Source organism: Artibeus jamaicensis, unplaced genomic scaffold (assembly GCF_021234435.1).
Source record: "Artibeus jamaicensis isolate MK-2021 breed Jamaican fruit bat unplaced genomic scaffold, CSHL_Jam_final contig_1998, whole genome shotgun sequence".
Taxonomy (NCBI): domain Eukaryota; kingdom Metazoa; phylum Chordata; class Mammalia; order Chiroptera; family Phyllostomidae; genus Artibeus; species Artibeus jamaicensis.
In genome coordinates this window covers 15,488,493-15,507,953 of record NW_026521407.1, presented here as the reverse complement: position 1 = coordinate 15,507,953, position 19,461 = coordinate 15,488,493, and the positions used below count along the sequence as shown (strand labels likewise).

Genomic DNA, 19,461 nt, shown 5'->3' with positions numbered 1-19,461 from the left:
TCTCTGGCTCCACCTCCTTCCCCTTCAGGGTCATCTCAGCCATTTTGTCTGATATGAGCCAGTGGCCTACCTGAGCACATGCCTGCAGGGTGTCCTGGGCCAGGCTGTGTGCACATGTTGCCAAGTTGGTAAGTGCTGCCAAGATACCTGGGAGGTTAACAGACTTTAAAACATGTTGACAAGAGCTTTGTACACCTGTGTGTGTGTGTGTGTGTGTGTGTGTGTGTGTATGTCTCTATAGGATGAAGGTTAAACTCTAATTCCTATAGCATATCAGACATTTGTTTACAATTTCAAACACTGTGTAATTGGTGTACTTACTAGTTTGTGTTTTTTCTTTTTAGTTGTCATTGCATATTGTCCCATTTCTATATAGTGCATATACTTGAACTTGTAAGGACTACATAATGATTCTTATTAGCTCACATAGAATCTTTGGTTGACCATTAAGTTGTTAAGCTTTTGCCCCCTGGCAAGAAATGTATCTCGCAGCATTTTTTTCTTTTAGGAAAATAAACTCTGGGTTTGACTTAATAAATACTTAAAAAAATTTTTTTTTGTAAATTAGAGTGGCTTATTTACCATAGTTTCCGTGGATTTTGGCTGGAAACATGCAGTAGACACTTGACGGAAAACAAACATTTGTTTTTTTCCAGATTGGAGTTTACATTTTAATCTGAGTTTTATAAGAAATTATATCTAACCTTATAAAAACTCTTTTGAGTGTGATTTATATGTCTAGCCGGGTAAAACTTCGTTAAGAAGCTGAAGCAGAGAAGATTGAATTGACAAAGACAGCTCTTTAAAAGTTAATACTATCTTGCCCTGGCTGGTATAGCTCAGTGGATTGAGCACGGGCCTTCGAACCAAAAGATCGTGGTTTGATTCCCCATCAGGGCACATGCCTGGGTTGCAGGCCAGTTCCCAGCAGGGGACGCATGAGAGGCAACCATACATTGATATTTCTCTCCCTCTCTCCTTCCCTTCCCTTCTAAAGATAAATAAAAAAATTTTTTTTAAGTTAATACTATCTTGAGACTAAGAATGTAATGCAGAATTGCAGGTGATCATAAAGAAGCTTTCTGAAATAAACACCCCAGCACGCGACCTGGGACCAGGGATAGCTGTTTATCTTTCCATTCCGGTCTTGGGCACTGGCGAGGGGAGCTGCCCAGACGTGTCTGAGTCCCGTTCCGCCCTCACTAGTTACGAGGCCGTAGGCAGCTGTCGCCACCTCTCTGTCCTGGTTTCCTCGCTCGGGGAATGAAAACACAGTTCACGCTTCCAAGGGTTATGAGAGTAAAATGAAGAGAGTGTGGGTGTATTTGGGACATAAATCTTCAATAGAAGCGAATTCCCTTTTCTTACTCTTAACTCACAATTTTGAGTTAAAGTTAGTGTGAGCTGAGGGAGCTGTTCCTGTGCAAACACCCCTCACTGCTTGTTTTAGGGGACAGTTATTTTTCCTCCTCCATTTAGAAGTTTCGTGTTTGCTGTCTAGTTTTATTTTATTTTATATTTTATTATATTTTAATTTTTTGCTGCCTAATTTAAATTAGGATGCCAAACTTTGAAGGATTTTTTATGTGTAGAATAGTAGATGGAATTGAATTTCTCTTGAAAGACATACCCCAGAGGGTTGAACTCATGCAGACATTTCTGAAATGGTTTCATTATACATGTTTCTTGCACAGTATTGGTTCCTGATTATGAGAAAATAATTAATTGTCCGACCAGTTCTCTTTCTGTTGGTTTCAGGTTATTTGTAAGGAACCATTAATCTCCCGTCGGGGCGGATGTGGAACAGTATCAGTCACCAAACCAGAGTATTTAACATCCTTCTGGCGTCCTCCCTTGGGGGCCATCAAGTGTTGGACTTGAAGGCATCTCACACTGAACCTACTGGACAGTCCCCCTGAGTCTGGTCCTCCTGTTATTCCCACACTTGGTAAACGGGACCACTGACCACTGTCCTTATAAGCCCGAAGTCTTACGCCCAAAGCTTAAGGTTTGTCCTTAAGAGCACTTTTTGCCTCTTTCCAGATCCTACTCACAAAGTCTGATGTAGTTCATTTTCTATCTCAAGTTCCTCCTTTCATTTCTACAACCACTTCCCTTGTCTGGGCAACCACCGTTGCTCACCTGAAATGTTGTGAGAGTCTAAGGGAACCTGCTTGCTTTTGTCGGCCCACTTTCCACTGCAGCCAGAGTGCACTTTGTTCATCCAATCACCTTCATAGCTGCTTCCAGACCACACACAGTAACCCTTCAGTTCCTCATTGCTCTTTGGATACAGGCCAGTTTTTCAATGTGGCTTTTAAGGCCCGGAGTGCCCTGGCCCTTGTCCACCGCTCCCGTTTCATGCTGTGCACACTGTGTACCACATCCGAGGGGCTTCTTTGGATTCCTCCATTAGGCTGTGCATCTGCCTCTGGTCCCTCGTCTCTTCCGGACTGCCCGTGTCACCACCTGTAGCCACCTGGGACTCATCTCGAGATGTCAGCCCGATCCCAGCCCAATTCCCACTTGTTCCGGGGACACTTCCATGACGGCTGCTCCTTCTGGCTGTGATCTCTTGACACCCTTCATGTTCCTTCATAGCTCTTATGTGGATTCTTTCATTGTCTCCCCACCAACCCTTCTCTGCGCTCCCTGAGGACCACTCCAGTGCTGTGGTGTTTCGTGCACTGTAACACAGGTTACGAATGATAAGTACTGAATGCTAAATCATGGCCTCAGACACCAGAGCTTAAATTCTGTGTGTCCTGCTGGAAAGGTGAGACTTACATTAAAGCATTTCTGCACACAGGCCTGTGACAGTGCATAAATTGTGAAATTAAGAGAGACTTACATCTCCTATAAACTCCAAATGCTTGTTTTATGTACATAGTACATTGAAGAAAAAATGAGTTTGTTTTTAACTAGTTATTTTTTTATTTTTAAATTTATGTTTATAGTTGACATACAATATTATATTAGTTTCAGGTATACAACATAGTGATTAGACACTTACATATCTTACAGAGTGGTCACCCCGATAAGTCTAGTGCCTGCCTAACACTAGGTGTCATTTTCAAAGTGAAGTTCTGTATGGTAGGCGGTACCTTGAGACAGCAGATGAATGTTTTGTCGAGTAGTTTACACAGGGAATCTGCAGTAGCAGCTGCCCGAAACAGGCAGTATAAAAGGGAAGACAGTAAAGTCACCAGGTTCTCAGTAACGTGGGTCGAGTGTTTGCTACAGCCCATATTATCGTTGCGGTGAGGCCTCTCGGGGAGCTTCCTCTGATACAGATTTGCTTAGTGCCTCAGTGACGTCCCTGCTGATTATCACCAACTTCCCTGGAGATGGGAGTGTGTTCCCATATGCACACACAAAGGGAGGTGCAGTGCTTTGGGTTTTTTTATGATTTTAGTTCATGCAATAGAGCATTTATTTCCACGTGGCAGTGAGTTAGAGGGGTGGGATGGGTAGGTAGTACTGAGGACTGCTGGGCGTCTGCTGGATTCCCCTTTGTTGTACGCTGTGGTTTACTGTTCTTTGAGAAAGTCTTCAAAGCACGGAGCATATTTTTAATAGGTTATCCCAAGCAGGCTTTGAGGGGCTGATGACAATAAAGAGAATAAAGTATTTTTAGCCTATTCTGTGAATTACTGCTTTTTTTTTTTTATCCTCACCTGAGGACACGTTCACTGATCTTAGAAAAAGAGAGAGAGAAGCATTGATGCGAGAGAGAAACATTGATTGGCTGCATCCCGTGCTCCTACCGGGGGCCGAACCCATAACCCAGGTATGTGCCTTGACCCAGGATCGAACCTGCAGTCTTTTGGTGTACAGATGATGCTCCAGGCAACTGAGCCACCTGACCAGGGCAACTGCAGCTTTTTAAAAGCACTTTTCAGTGCTGTCCTGAGTTGTCTGTAGAGTCAGGGCTCCTCCAGTTTTGATGCTCCTCGGCATAGGTAGGGTGAAGATCTCTGTCTTTCAGTGATGGGCTTGGCAGGCAGCCAGTGCTCAATAAATGTTGAATGCTTGAGCTCTTTCTTGGAGTCCAGGGATCTGTAGAAAGCTGCTGTTGGCTCTGGACTGATTTGTCCATGAAAGTACCTGAAAGAGGCAGTGTCGCACAGTGATGGAAATCATGGCCTTGGAGCAGGATTCCTAGATCCTGCTAGTCAGTAGCTTTGTTAACTTTGGTAGTTTCCTAAACCAGTTTCACTCTTTGTCCTCATTAGCAAAATGTGGAAATAATATTACCTACCTCACAGAGTTGTTAGACTTAAATGAGATATTTTTGGTAAAACACTTAGAGGTCTGGCTCAGAATCCTGCTGATACATCCTTGCAAGTTAGAACTGTGTCTGACTTGGATCTCTATGGCCTTCGGTCCTCCCTTCTCCCAAGAAATAATTCCTGCTGCTTCAGTTGACTGGGGCATGTATTGCTTAGTACCTAAATAGTGTTCTTTACCATGGAAATTCATATGGCTGTCAGAAAGTTTTTGGAGGAAAAAACTTTGTATTTTCTCAAGAAAAGAATAACCATGATACACCTTTATTTAAAAAGAATAACTGCCAAACATAGGGTCTTTTTTTAAAAAGATTTTATTTATTTATCTTTAGAGGGGAAGGGAAGGAGAGAGGGAGAGAAATATCACTGTATGGTTGCCTCTTGTGCGTCCCCTACTGGGAACTGGCCTGCAGCCCAGGCATATGCCCTGACTGGGAACTGAACCGCAATCCTTTGGTTTGCACCCCCCCGCCCCCTGCTCAATTCACTGAGCTACATCAGCCAGGGAAAATGTAGGGTCTTCTGAGAAGAAGAAATAATATTCCCTTGGCGTGGTTTACTCTATCGTCTCCCTGGGGAGAGAGCGGCGTGCTTTCTCACAGCAGCATTTGTACGCGGTCAGTGTCCAGTCCTTGCAGTTGATGACATGCTGTCCCATTTTCTCTTTCTCCCAACAACCTGAGGGGTGGGGTTTTACCCTCGTGACCCTCATTCAATAGATCAGGGAATCCAGACCCAGCAAGGCTGCTTCTGAGCTGGGCTTTTCCCTGGTAGCTTCAGCTGTCCCAGGCAAGGTGCTTTCGGTTGTCATTGGAGTGAGATTTAATGGGAGCCTAACTGCAAGTGGATGGCCAGAGAGTTTTCCTGTTTTGGGTTTTGCTTTGGCAGAGAGTGCTCTCTGCGGGCGCACGTAAGCTAGAAGAAAAAAAATCCATCAGCAAACTCAACACTAATCAACTGAAAAGGCCAGGACACTGCTGTGAGGCAGTTACTGGGCCTGCAACAGAAAAACATCAAGATCACAACTTTATAGCCTTCATGTCTTTGAAACATCAATGGAGCCCCCATACGGCCGTCAGGGTTATTGTGTCTCCAGAATTAGTTTGGTTCCATGCTGTGTACTCGTATTTCTGGTTATGAAATACTACTTGTGCTTATTTTCCCTGATCTTCCATGAAACAGCTTTTTCTCTTATTCCTTCATGCATCCTGGTTTCTGTATTATTCCACTTGCTTTTCACTTCCACCTTCTGTCCAGCTTTGGGCCTTGAGACAGCAATGAAGCAGACTCAGGAATGGGCAGCTGTGGAGGCCCTGGCTGGGGTCAACTCTGTACCCTGGGTCTGGGTTGGTAGGGGCTAGGGCCAGCCCCAGGAGATGAGGCCACAACAAAAACAGTGCAGGTAAGTGTATCAAAGATCAGAAGCAGAACTCAGTCTAGTCTGATTGTGTCCTATGCCCATGGAAGCACCAGCTGATTGCTCATTTAATGTATCTGAAGTTGATTGACCTTGATGGAAATAGGCTTTCTTTTTTTTATGTAGGTGCAGAGGAGTAGCCTCTTACAAAGCAATTGCTTCCAAAGTGGTGCCTTCTAAGGTAGGTGTAGACTGGATTAGCTAACTAGTTATTAGTGCCCAGTAATAGTTGCTGTTGCATTTCCAACAGAGTTCCTGGTGATTCTATCACTTTTTTTCGTGTATGTTTAAGTAAGTAATGTGTGCCCAGTATTCCAAGTTGATTCAGTTCCGTGGCAGTGGAGGGGCCAGGGGGCACGGGGCACACGCAGGCTGGATTACTGGAGAAATGTTTTTCTAATAATATGTCTTCCAGTTTCCTTTCCTCGATTATATAAGCCCTGAGATGGGGAGGGGTGGCTAGGTCATGTGTGTGTAGAGGTTTCGTAGGATTTTCTGGTACACCTCCCTTCCACCCAATTCTAAAATGCATCCGTCCTTTGAGGACTAGGATTAAGAGGGTGGTTAGGGCTGGCTGACCTGTTGTACCCCTGCAGTCTGCTGGGGGGAGCTGACCTAGGATGATGGTTCCAGTCTTGCATCTAACTGCAAAGGAACCCATGGAAGTCCGAGGGCCATTTTCATTTCTAAAGACTTAGTAGAAATGATACATTTACCTGGGATAAGGACATAAAAGCTACCCACATCATCAGTTTACTTGCTTTTGTTTGGATTACACGTCTGTATGGTATCATACTGATTCCAAATTCTGATTGGCTGTGGATGACATAATAGGAATTTGTGAGACAGGATTGGTCCAAGTATAGACATTGTTCCCAGAGTTGGTATCTCACTCCTCAAACTAATGTGCTCACTGCCTCTAGAATCAGGTTGACCTTGAATGTGAGTGCCTTTGACTATCAAAACAGCTGAATTGTTTCTTACTTATCATCACACTTGTAGCAGTGATTTGATTTCATAATGTTATTATGAACCTTTTAATGTAGATTATTGGGTAGAATTTCAGTCAGCATTGAAATGAAAACAATGTAAACAGAATTAATCAATTACTGTTAAACATCATTTGTTAGGACTTCGCAAAACATATGGCAAGCATGGGGCAGGAGTAGAAAAAAGAGGTTGGTGAAGCTACAGATCCTATCCAGTGTTCTTATTTTTAAAACAATCCTTTTAACCAGCCCTATTCTAAGAGCAAACAAAGATAGCTCACAATAAAGCACCAACTCTTACTCCTTAGTCTCCTAGGATCCTGTTGATGGTACATTCCTTTTATGTAATTGTGTTTGATGTATGCACATCATCCCAAGTTCTGCTTTGTCACGCTGTATTACAGTGTGGAGATGTCTCCACATTCCTACTTTGCCTCTCTGCTTGTCATTGTTAATGGTCACGGCTGCCGGAACTAAACCTGAAGTCAGACAGGACAGTCTAGTTCAGGGGATTAAAAAAGGCTGGAAACGAGCTGTCTGTCCCATCTTTGGTAGCATGGCTGCAGGGGCAACTCTGGCTGATGCTGACAATAATAGCTTACATATGCTAAGTGTTGTTACTTCTTAACTTCCCAGCAGCCCCTGTGAGGTAGTCCCTGTTATCTCCATTTTATTTCCATACTAGGGAAAAAAGGTTTTTTGCAGCAGCTTGTCCAGGGTCACCTGCTGGGAACCAGTGGAACTGGGGTCTAACCTGGTTTTCCTGTGCACTGTGGGGCCCGTCCGATTCTCAGCTCACTTAAGAAAACTAACCACCTTTCACCTTAATCCTCTCAGCAGATGCATTTATTAATGTATAGTAAGGTCACAGAGGCTTAATATTAAAACAAGGTCCAGTAAACACTGCAGGCAAGCAGGAGTTCCTGAGAACCCCAGTCCTCGGTAGGGATTTGTTAGTCTCCCTAAGGGCCGAGTGGTGTGAGTGGCCAACCCGTACTCAGACTTTCCTTTAGCTCTGTCCTTCAGTCGGCCTTGAAGTCTCTCAAACTTGAATGGGCACAACAATGACTATGCAAGGTCACCTAAGTGGGAGGCTCATGATTCTTTTATATCAAGCTTATGAAGTCACACAAAATATGTATTTGAAGTATCCAAATATTTGAATCTATTTTCTCATACATATACATGCACAATCATGTTTTTTATCAATAAAAATGAAATTTTTTATAATATTGAAGGAAAAAAAGAGACTCTCCAGGATAATTTTGACTATAGGTAGCTTTTTACCCTGACCTTAAAACCTAACCTCCATTGGCGAGTGGCTGCCAAGTTTCTGTGCATGATTTTTAGAAGTTGTCTGTGTGCTCTGCTTTGTTTTCTGGACAGATTAGAAGTTTTCCCTGATGTCTTTTTCCATGGTGATGCTTGGAAGTCACGGAAGCAGTCCCTCTGCCGCGTGGAGTGGCCTGGGAGGAAGCATTCCGTCTGATCCCACCTGGGCTCCTGTGTGTCTGGGAGCAGGCAGGTCCAGTTCCTCTGTACTTTTCCAGTGTCTTGCTTCTATTGAATGGGAGCATTTCATGCATGAATTAAAGCAGACTTGGGTTGCATTGGCAGTTGGAGTTCAGACTCTAGAAGTCTGGTCAGGGCAGATGGATGGGAAGTGTCAGATTTATCCCCTGGGCCCTTGACTTCATGTTGTCTAGATTGTCGTTTTCTGGGGGTGTTCAGGGCCCTAATTCTAGGGTCCTGGTATTACCATCTCAGAGTGCGTTTTTCTTTTGAGTTATGTTTTAAATGATGGTTCTTTGTAGTTGAAAAGGTACATATGTACTGTAGTTAAGTTAGAGTATGGACTGCATAACTTTTGTGGGCCTAGGAACGTATTTCCCATTTATTTTCCTTCAGGATAAATGGATTTTGAATTTTGAACAGTTGACTTGCTGATGAACTTCTGGAACTCAGCCTGCTCTCCGCTGAGGATTCACTCGTCTGGTAGGAGGTCAGCTGAGAAGCTGGAGTAGTTCAGGGGCAAACCTGGGTTTCAGCTCAAGCCTCACTGCCTTTATGGAGGATGCTAGAACTTGACGAGGCAGAGGAGAGGGTGGGAAGGAAACAAGCTGTGATACGCAGCTGGGAGGAAACAGGTTTTCACATGAGCCAGTGGCTCCTCGGACCCAACCCGAATGTTGGGAACACATCAGATAGTAACTGAAAATGAAGTTGAGGAGTTAGAGGGACTGCGTTATGTTGGTCCCTCAAAGCCAAAGAGATTAGATGAGACACAAGAACGTGATAGGTTTTTGAGCAGAAGAGTGAGATCATGTGAGTAGTGTTTAAAGAAGAGTCGTCTGGCAGCAGAATGCCATGTGGGCTGGAGACTGGAGGCAAGGGATGAGGTCAGAAAAAGTGCTGAGGTGTGGTGATGAAAGAACTACTCAGTCATCTCGGGGAACTAAAGGGGTTAGGAGGATAAAGGAGAGGAGAACATCGGAGATGACCTTTGAGGTCAGGTCCTTGTTGGATGAGGAAAAGTTAGTGTGGAGTCGGGTTCAGGTAGGCAGGAGTAAGGGGACTTAGGGGTTTAGAATTAGGCCTCTTAGGACTTGGATAGGGTCTGTGTGTGGGTGGAGAGTAGAGAAGAATGGATAGAAGAATTTCTAACCAAGGGGTGGGAATAGTGAACGGTGTGTATAAGTTGAATATGGGAGATGAGATGGCAACACCTACCACCTTCATGGTGAGTTAGGGGCAAGGCCGTCTGCTTTGAGAAAGGAGGGAAACAAAATTGGAGGCCTGGGTAAGCGACAAGGCCTGGAATCACACCAGTGGGGGGTATCTGCCTAGGAAATCAATGAGTTAATTCAGGAATTTCCTGGAAACAGCAAGGACATGGACCAGATCTGTATGGACCACCTCCTGGCTGTGGTCTGCAGCAACCCCCCACCCACCCCTCTCCTCCCATCCCCTCCGTAGCTGGCATAGAGGTTCCTGGCAGTGGTAGTGACTCGGGCCTGGTGGTGGGGATATCTCACAGACAGCAGATAGCAGTGCTAATGATTTAGACAGGGTGGTATAGATGGTTTGGTCTGAAAATACTGATGGTGGTTTGGTCCTGAAAACTAGGCCAGCTCTTTCTATATCTTGCTGTCCTCCCCATTTAAAGGAAAAAAAAAAAAGTGCCCAAAAGGGGGAGAGAGGGAGGGAGGATCTTTTTTTTTTTTTTGTGAGAGAGCATGGAGTTGTGTCCCTTAAGGTTGCTGCTGGTGGGCTCTGCCCGCTGCCATGGAAGTGAGGGTGGTGGAAACCTGGAGGTGCTATAGTTCAACTCCACTAGAAGTTGAAGCCAACAGGCTATACTTGGAGCGATGTTTGTGTGGACTAAGAACAAAGCGTTGGGGTGGAGAGCCCATTGGAGTTCTGTCCTTACCACAGTCAGAGCAGAGGCCTCCTGGGCAGGAGATAGTGTTTGTACAATTTGGCAGCGGGTGGGGAAGGGGTGTGGGATGCCGGTGGAGGACTGACCTCTGCTTTCTGTTGCCACAGCACACTCGGGTGCTGACGGTCTGTATCTCATTCTTCGATTCTGTCGTTCAGTGGACACCTGTGACCAGGAGTAACGAGTGTTTTTACAGCTGGGCTCAGTAAGCAGTATAAGTCCAGAAGGTCTGGAAATATTTGTTAGTGTGAGATGAACTGTCTCAATATTATTAGAAAAATATTTTTACTTAATTGCCTTCGGCACATTAATTAGTTCAAGTGCACTGTGGTTTCCTTTGCTTGACTTGAGCAGTTGCCAAGAATTCCTCTGGTGCAAAATCGAAAAGTGGGGCTCTAAGTAGGCTCTGTTCTGTGGAAATTGAATCGTAGACTCATAGACTTAGACAATTCAGAGCTTTCTGTAAAATTCCTGGAAGACGGTGGGGGAGGGTCGCCTCAGTTTGCACTGAGAGAAGCCAAGGCTCAGGGAGGTGAAGCGCATGGGCTCCATCACTGGCAGGCGAGGGGCTGGTCCTCAGAGCTCCTGCCCCTGCCGCCTCATGGCTTCACTTGGTATGCAGTTTCAGCGACGGATTCCGCCATCGACTGAGCAGGTGCCAAAAATGGGGGGAAAATTCCGCAGCACGTACAAAAGAGAAAGCGTTAACTATTCACGATACCTAAAGTGAGTAAGAAAAAACCCCTGGGCAGGAAATGTATGACAAGTTAATAGAAGAAGAGAAGTGGATGGGGAAGAACTTGAAATGATTATCAAAGCATCGAGGTGCCATTTCCCCATGCATCAGATGGGCAGTCATTAAAGGTAACGTTCAGTCTTGACAAGGGTTCGAGTTGGACACTTTATACACAGTGGGTAGGAGTGTAAATGGGTAAATTAGATGAATTGGCAAGACAGTTTTAAAATTGTAAATATGTATTTTCTTTGACCATCAATTGCACTTCTAGTAATATGGTCTCCAGATAGACTTGTCTGATGCAGGAGCTATACACGAAGGCTTTTCTAGGCAGCAGTATTTCTAATAGTGGGAACTGGAAAAAACTCAAATTTCTATGGATAAAGGAATAATTAAGTAGATGATGATATATCTGTGCTGTGCATAAAAGTGTGTGTGTGCGCCTGTTGATTTATGTGTACGCCGTAGGAAGAAGTCCAAGAAATAGTAAGTGAAAGACAACCCGCAAGGCAGCGTGTAATGTGGGATCTCATTCATCACTGAAAACAAGCGCAGCTTTGTGTGTTTGTGTGTTTCTGTAAATACACACAAGAGGACTGGAAGGACACATTCTAAATAGTTGATTTTGGGGGGAGCAGGAGAAGATTTCATTTTTTTCTACATACATTTGTTTTTGAAGTTCTTTATGGTTACCTTGACATTGTGGGTTTTTAAAAACATTGAAACAAAAATATATATCCTATTCAGTCCTGTAATTTTACTTCTACAAATGTTTACTAAGGAAATGATCAGAGACAAAGGTTATATATAGCATCACAAAGCATTATAGCATTGTTTGTAACGGCAAAAATCCATAGCATCCTGTGTTGAAATGGTTAGATTATGTATGGAATAGTTGTTTTACATAGCTATTTAAAATTATGTGTAAAAGAATCTTTTCTGACTTGTGGAAATGCTTACACAAACAGTTAACATTCAGGGCATGCTTGCTCTGTACTAGGGACCATGCTCCGTGCTTTACGTCTATCGCTGTTATTTCATCACTGTTATTTCATCGCTGACTGTCCCGCCATTCTCATTTTACAGGCTGAGAAACAGGCTTCGGGAAAGTGATTTGCCAAAGGTTAGACTCCTGCTGAGCTGGTAGAACTAAAGCCAAAGACCTCACTGATATTTCACTGTTCATCTTGAATGTAAAAACAGATCACATACCTACATGCAATGTTATTTACTTTATAAAAATAAATCTTTTTGTGCTTTCGTTTTCTCTGGGTAAGATGTGGGGGGTGGGCTAGTGCACTTTTAAATTCTGAAGATAATGATTTTACTTTAAAGCCTGATGTGCATTTTTTACATTTAATTTTTCCAGATTATGAAAGTGTTTGGAAATATCTAAAAGTAGAAAATAAAAATCACTGATAAGCCTATTGTATAGAGAAAACTAGCATTAATGCCCCCCCACCCTTGGCCTGGTGGGTATGTGGATATGCACATTATGGGTGTACTTAATAGTTACTGCAAAACTGGTTTCAGAAAAGTTTTTACTGATTATGTTCCAACCACTAGTGTAATAGAGGATTTCTCTCATCGTGTCCTTGACAGCATCACACATTGTATTTTAATGTTGGAATCTGATGACCAAAATTATTTCATTGGTTTGTTTTCCGTCTCTGTTGTTTTTAGTAAATTGAGCCTTTAGTTTGTTTGTTTATTGGCCATTTGAACTTTTGGATGAAATGCCTGGGAAGTATGTATGAATGATGCCTTTCCTGTATTTAACCATTAAAGACCTTCAGAAAGACTGTTAGAAAGTCCTTCTATGCAGAAGTTTCGCTCTGCCAGTTGGAATGCATTTTTCTTACAGGGGTGAATTAGGAGTCTGTGGTTAAAACTTGATTTCTTAACCACTTGGAATTTATTTATTTGACTTTAAAATATAAGGAATGATTGGTTAAAGGTACATTGAGATCTCTCTGCACTACTTCTGCAATTTCCTGAGACTTTATAATTATTTCAAAATAAAGTTTAAAAAATGCAGGGAAGGGTAGAACTTTGGCTTCCTCCTGTTACCACCTGTAACTGGGCTTGCTCGTCCTGCGGGTGGAGTCGACCGGAGCAGGTCGAGGCCGCATATGATGGCAGATCCAAAGCCAAACGGTGCTTAGGAATGCTCCTTTTCCGGTTGTTGGGTTGTTTTAATTTGGAAATAATTTCAAACTTTAAAATGGTTGCTAAAATAAAAACTGAATAAGGAACATCTCATACTCTTTCCCAAATTCACCTGTTGGTAACATTTGACCCCCTGAGCATCACTTTTTGAAATGTACTGTTTTGTGACCACGGCCACTGCCCTCTTCTCATCCTCCTTCCGAATTTGGGGCACCACAGTCTGCTAGGTTTTAGGCTTTTACTCACCTGAAACAAATGTTTACACGCAGACTTCAGACTGCTCAGGAGCCTACTGTGGTTCTGGTCCCTAAGGGTTAAATGTATGTAAACAAGAACACTTAGCTTTTAAAGATTTTAAACTATAGATTGATTCATTCCATGTCCTTTGACTCATATATTAATCCCCGCCCCCCCAGTGCAGCCGCTGTGTTGTGTAGGTAAACTAGTTCGCAGCTCTCTTGTTCTGATTTGACTGGTTGTTCCCATCTCATGCCTTTGCCTATGCTGTTGTTTCACATCTGCAATATTCTTTTCTCTACACTTCTTTCCCCCAAGTCACGCAATGAGTTTTCTGCAAAAAAATAAAAAGTAAAAATTATTCCCAGACCTCTCTACTTGATTAGCCCCTGTAGTATGGGCATACCTGTTCTGAGTTTTCATTCCCTTAGGGGTTTTTTGCTTTCCTATAGACAGCACTGTACGATGTCCATCTGTGGTCTTCTTGAGCCTCCCCCCCTCCCCCCCCGCCTCAGGTGGATGAGCACTGGTGTTATCTTTTGTAAACCTCCATAGTGGCCTGTGCAGTTGTACAGGAGGCATGGCCTGATTTTAAATGTGTTACTGTGAACTGAATTTGGGTCTTATTATTAGAACCATCTAGCAATCTAGAAAGCAAAATTCTAATTGTGTTGATGCTTTTGAACACCTTTATCCTTCAGGGATGTAGCCCTCTTCCCAAGTGGGCCTGCCTGGTGGCTGAAGGGTGGACCTGTTGTTTCCCAGTGGTGTAAACCCCGTGTGGTGTTTTTGCTGTGCAGGCCCCTGCTAGGTTGCAAGAGGCTTTGTGTGAGCCAGCTAATGGAAAGGGAGCCCTGCGTTTTTAACAGTCAGGGTCTAAGTGCCTTGGGAGGATTGCCTGTACTGGAAGTGGAATACTGCTTTCTTTTCTCTCTTTTCTTTTTTTAAATGAAATGAAGGCTAGAGCTAGTTCATTATCCACAATGTGGATATTGATTTTTGTTTACAAGGTGGAGTATTAACAGATTAGAATGGCCGCTGGCAATTTTCTGCTGCTTTATTGAATTTAAATGAATCAAGGGATAACTGTGAAGATATACTTGATTTTTAGGCTAAATTGGACCTTCCTACCATGGTTGATTTTGACTGGATTTACCGTTGCTTCTGCAGCATCAAGGTGGAAAAATGGAGTCTTGAAGGCCTCTTTTGACTTTTTTTTTTAAATTTTATTTAGTTATTTTTCAAGTACAGTTTTTTGGTCTTTTGACTTTTTAAAAAACCAAATCCTATTTAAAAATGCACAGATAAGAGTTGTTAAGACAAACTGCAATGCAGTGCAGCTTGCCATAGCAATGGTGAGCCAGACTGCCTGCCCCACCTTGGGCCCTGCTGGCTGACATAGACCTTGAGACAGTCTAGTCAGAGACGAGCAGGGGCCCTTTAGCCAGCAGGCCCCTGGTAGCCCTACCTGGGCAGAGGCCAGCTAGCTCACTGTGTCCTGGGGCCTTGCTTTGGCTGCCCAGATCTCAGGCCCTCGGGCGCACTGCTGTTTTCCCGTCTGGCCTGGACTGGGCATGATCTTGCCTGAGGATTCCCAGGCCAGCCCACCCTCAACTATAGGTGGACCGCTCCACCTTTCACCTTGTTCCCCAGAGGACCAGCTCATACCGTTCAGCCCCCAATTGTGTGTGCTCTCTCTGTTGGTACCTGTGCCCATAATCAGCTTCGCTTGCAGCCACCACTACCCGTGAGGCAGCCTCGGAGCAGCAGAGCCTTACAGATCACCCTGTATGTTATTAAAGCGATTTAAATTATGCTTATTTTTCAACCTACTGAGAATTGTCAAGCACCAAACTTTCTTTTTAAATTACCTCTATAATTTTCTTTTTAAATTACCCTTATAAAACTAGGTGACAGTTAAATGAAAAAATAAGTGTTGCACTTGGTATTTGTCTTCTTACTAAGCCTACAAGTCTGTTGGCTTAAAGATTATAGGGAAGCATTGCCCTGGGCCGAAGCTCTGTCTTTCCAGCTTTGCAGAGCAGTGTGAATCCCCCGGAGTCTCCTCCTCCGGTGGTTGCCTGTTCCTGGATTTAAATTGCTTTGCAAGATGGATAGAGATCATTTCCCTTTCCTGGATCCAGTAAGGCTAGGAGAGCTGCAGGGTCATGAAAGAGCATGGGCAAAACTCTTTTAGAAAGTTTTTATGAAAATCATTTCTCTGGAGCATCAATACTGAGAACGTGCGGTTTCAGCCGTGTCCTGGCCAGACCTTCAAACTGTAGTTCTTGTTATTGTTAGATTGTTTGTGGTGATTCAGAATCACTGTTTTCCGCCCCCATTCACCTTTTCTTTGGTCAGTACTATCCGTTGCCAGCATTTTGAACATGAACATTTGGCAGAAGACTTGAATGTAGAAGTTCTTTGAATGAAAGAAAACAGACGAGTGCCATAATGTCAGTTGCTTATGGCAGCGATTTTTCAACCTTTTTTATCTCATGCCAAACAAAAACTAATTACTAAAATTCTGTGACACTACAAAAACATATTTTTTGCTAATTTGACCAAAATAGGCATAATTTTGATTCACTAACACCAGACAGCTATTATTGTGTTGGCTGTTGTCATTTTTTTTTAATTTGACAGTCTTAGGGAAGAGAGGTCAGTGCCCCGACTAAGTGGTCAGGTACTGCGTGTTTTACAAATTTGTGCCGCATGCCTGTGGAAAATTGCTGGTCTGTGGTGTATTACTTGTATAAGTGTATTGAGTTTGGCTGTGAACATCACCTGGAAATATAAACACATAGGGTTTTAGGCCAGGAAACGACTCATGACCCTCCATTTTACAGATGAAGATTCTGAGACCAGGGAGGTCTTGGCTCTTTCAAGGTCCCAGAGAGTCAGCTGGAGAAGGAGCAAGTACCAGATGCCCCGTTTCCTCGTCCCAAGGCTGCCCTTTCCACTCACTCCCCCATTGTGCCTTTCTTGTCCTGATGGTCGCCCACTGCTCCCACCTTCCACCTGGAGGTGGAGAACAGACCCATGCTCATCTTTGTGCCTCTGACCCTCCTTTCTAATCATGCCCATTCTGTCGCAACCTACTCAGCAGTTTAAAAGACAGAGCAAATGTCCTGCCTCCTCCACTGGTCTCACCCTCCTCAGAATTCCTGAAGTCCACTCCTCAAGTGGGTTTTAACTCTTTTGACAGGGACTCTTTCCAGATCGTAGTGTTCATTTCAATCTTGTAGGGTGTGTTATGATGTCTGCTGCCCAGTAAATGGGCTGTAAGTGAATAGGGAGAGAGGTAATACACTAGATGTTGCAAGGTGGGCTTGGTATCTTTTGTTCTGTTGCCCAGCTCTTCAGGTGTCTGTCCCCCATCGAGCTGCTAAGCCTCAGAAGGGCAGAGAGCGTAGCTTCCTTGTCTCTTACCATAGCCCTTAGCATAGTTTTCTGTTGGGGTGAGTTACAGCATTGATTCTTCATTTTCCTGCCCCTTGAGTCTTAGATTCAGTTTAAAATAAGTTTGCTTGTTCCTGAAGCCTCAGAACATAGCTATGTGGCTTCCTAAATTCTCTGGCTGAATGGTACCATTTGAAGAACAAAGGGGCCAGCAGGCCGTAGTAATTATTTTACAGATTTCCCTTTCCAGTCTTGGAAAGTGCTACATACTGGCAGCAGTGAGATAGTGTGTGTTGGTGGGAGATACAAGCCAAATAATTGTTAGGACTGATGTGGAAATTGCATTGGAAGCAATAACCTTCCTGGGTTAGCTTTTTATAGTTAGAGAATCACTGGTGAATTTTTTGTTCCAAGAGTCTCAGAATCCCCAGGATGCTGCTTTTTATCCTGTTGGACTTCTGAAGTAATGCTGGCAACTATATATATTGTTCAGGTATTTCAAGCCTTGAAATATGGCATTGCTGATAGAAAATAGGTAGTTAAGAGGGAGGAGACAATTGCTCAGATGTGAAGTAAGACAGATTGCATGGCACCTTTAAACACTGGTTTGTAGTTTGCTCATACAAGAGAATGCTTAACTGGAATGTAGCCGGTGCAGATTGAGCCATCAAACCTGCTCAAGTGAAAAGCAGTGGCCATCTGCCAAGTAAAGGTATAATCACTGTTCAAAAGTGAACTTCGTCTGTGCTCCTGTCTGCACATGACAGTGTCTCCTATGGAGAAACCACTTTCTGACTTCTGGTTTTCTTGCTGTTTTCACAGAGCCTAAGCCCTTGTGAAGCCGGCAATGACAAGTCTGAATGGTCGCCATGCCGAAAAAACCATTGACATGCCAAAACCATCAGCCCCCAGAGTGCACGTGCAGAGGTCTGTGTCCCGAGACACTATCGCCATCCACTTCTCGGCATCTGGGGAGGAGGAGGAGGAAGAGGAGGAGGAGTTCAGGGGGTATCTTGAGGAGGGGCTGGACGACCAAAGCATTGTAACAGGGCTCGAAGCCAAGGAAGACCTCTATCTTGAACCTCGGGGTGGCCATGACCCCTGTGGCTCTGCCGCCCAGCTCATCCTGGCAGACGGACTGTCCGGGTCCCCTGCCGTTTTGCCCGTTTCAGAGAACACTGTAAAGCTGTTGGAGGCCCCTGCCCCGGCAGCACAAGTATTAAGTACAGTGCCATTGGCTCTGTCCCCAGGGTCATCTTCATCAGGACCCTTAGCTAGCTCTCCCAGTGTGTCATCCCTTTCTGAGCAGAAAACCAGTTCTTCCTCCCTGTTGTCCTCTCCGTCCAAGTCTCCTGTCCTCTCATCCAGTGCCTCATCCTCCACCCTTTCCAGCGCGAAACCCTTTATGAGCCTTGTGAAGTCCCTGTCAACCGAGGTGGAGCCAAAAGAACCCCCACACCCCGCCAGGCACAGGCACTTGATGAAGACACTGGTCAAGTCTCTGTCCACAGACACCTCCAAGCAGGAGTCGGATACTGTGTCCTATAAACCGCCTGATTCCAAGCTGAATTTACACCTGTTCAAGCAGTTCACCCAGCCACGAAACACAGGTGGAGATTCCAAAACCGCGCCTTCTTCCCCACTGACTTCTCCCTCTGATACACGCTCCTTTTTTAAAGTGCCCGAAATGGAGGCAAAAATTGAAGACACTAAGCGACGCCTTTCAGAAGTCATATATGAGCCTTTTCAGCTCCTTAGCAAAATTATAGGGGAAGAAAGTAGCAGCCATAGGCCCAAAGCCTTATCTTCAAGTGCTTCAGAACTCTCCAATCTGTCCAGCTTGAACGGTCACTTGGAAAGCAATCACAACTACAGCATCAAGGAAGAGGAGTGTGATTCCGAGGGGGATGGTGACAGAAGCGATCCCAGCGTCCCCAGAAGTGACTACCCAAAGTCCACTGGTGAGTCCCCAAAAGAGGTGGAACCGAAGAGTTCCCAGGTGAGCAGTCTGAAGGATTTAGGCCTGAAGACAAGTTCTCTAGTCCTTGAGAAATGTTCTTTGTCTGCCTTAGTAAGCAAGGAAGATGAAGAGTTTTGTGAACTGTATGCAGAGGAGTTCGATCTGGAAATGGAGGGCGAGGGTAAAGTTGATAAGCTCCGAGACACGCCTCTCAGGCCAGAGGAGCCGGAGGATGATGGCCCTGCTCTTGACAGTGACGAAGAGGTGGACTTGGCCATGCAGCACCCAGAGTTGCCTGTGAAGACGTTGGGCTTCTTTATATTGTGTGTCTATGCGTACCTCATCCTCCCCCTCCCCCATTACGTGAACGGACTCTTTCTGGGAATCGGCCTGGGATTCATGACTGCAGTTTGCATGATTTGGTTTTTTATACCACCAAGTGCTCATAAATATCACAGACTACACAAAAATCAACAACACTGGAACACAAGATCTCTGGACATCAAAGAACCAGAAATACTGAAGGTGAGCACACCCCTCCTAAGCAGCTGGCTAGTGCATGTGTCAGCTCACAGACAGCTTCGTTTTAGACTCAACTTCATTTTTGTAGTTCACTGTCACAGGTTTTTGCATAAGCAGTGTTTGTAAGACTTTGGGATCTCTTCATTTTCCAGGCACCCAAGAGACTTATCAAGCAAACCTCATTGTAGTTCAGGTTTTGCCGCTTCACCAAATAGTTTTTCCAGGATCTCCATGGCCTTAGGAAGTAGCATTTACATCCAGTTCCTAATACGTCAGCCTCGCCCTAAACTTTCCAGGGATT

General features: G+C 44.3%; 1 protein-coding gene across 7 annotated transcripts in view; it reads left to right on the top strand.

Annotated features, from left to right (window-relative positions):
* The window catches only part of TEX2 (testis expressed 2), a 96,716-nt gene that overhangs the window by 19,673 nt on the left and 57,582 nt on the right, over window positions 1–19,461 (top strand). For 3 of the 7 annotated variants that reach the window (XM_053655335.1, XM_037127954.2, XM_037127957.2), the window contains exon 2: window positions 17,501–19,163. In XM_053655335.1, coding sequence (XP_053511310.1) covers window positions 17,526–19,163 — 1,638 coding nt within the window. In that variant the 5' untranslated portion in view covers window positions 17,501–17,525. Of the gene's footprint in view, window positions 1–5,832; window positions 5,888–8,081; window positions 8,221–17,500; window positions 19,164–19,461 lie in introns of all 7 variants that reach the window. The other 4 variants (XM_053655322.1, XM_053655327.1, XM_053655325.1 and 1 more) reach the window with 4 other exon arrangements.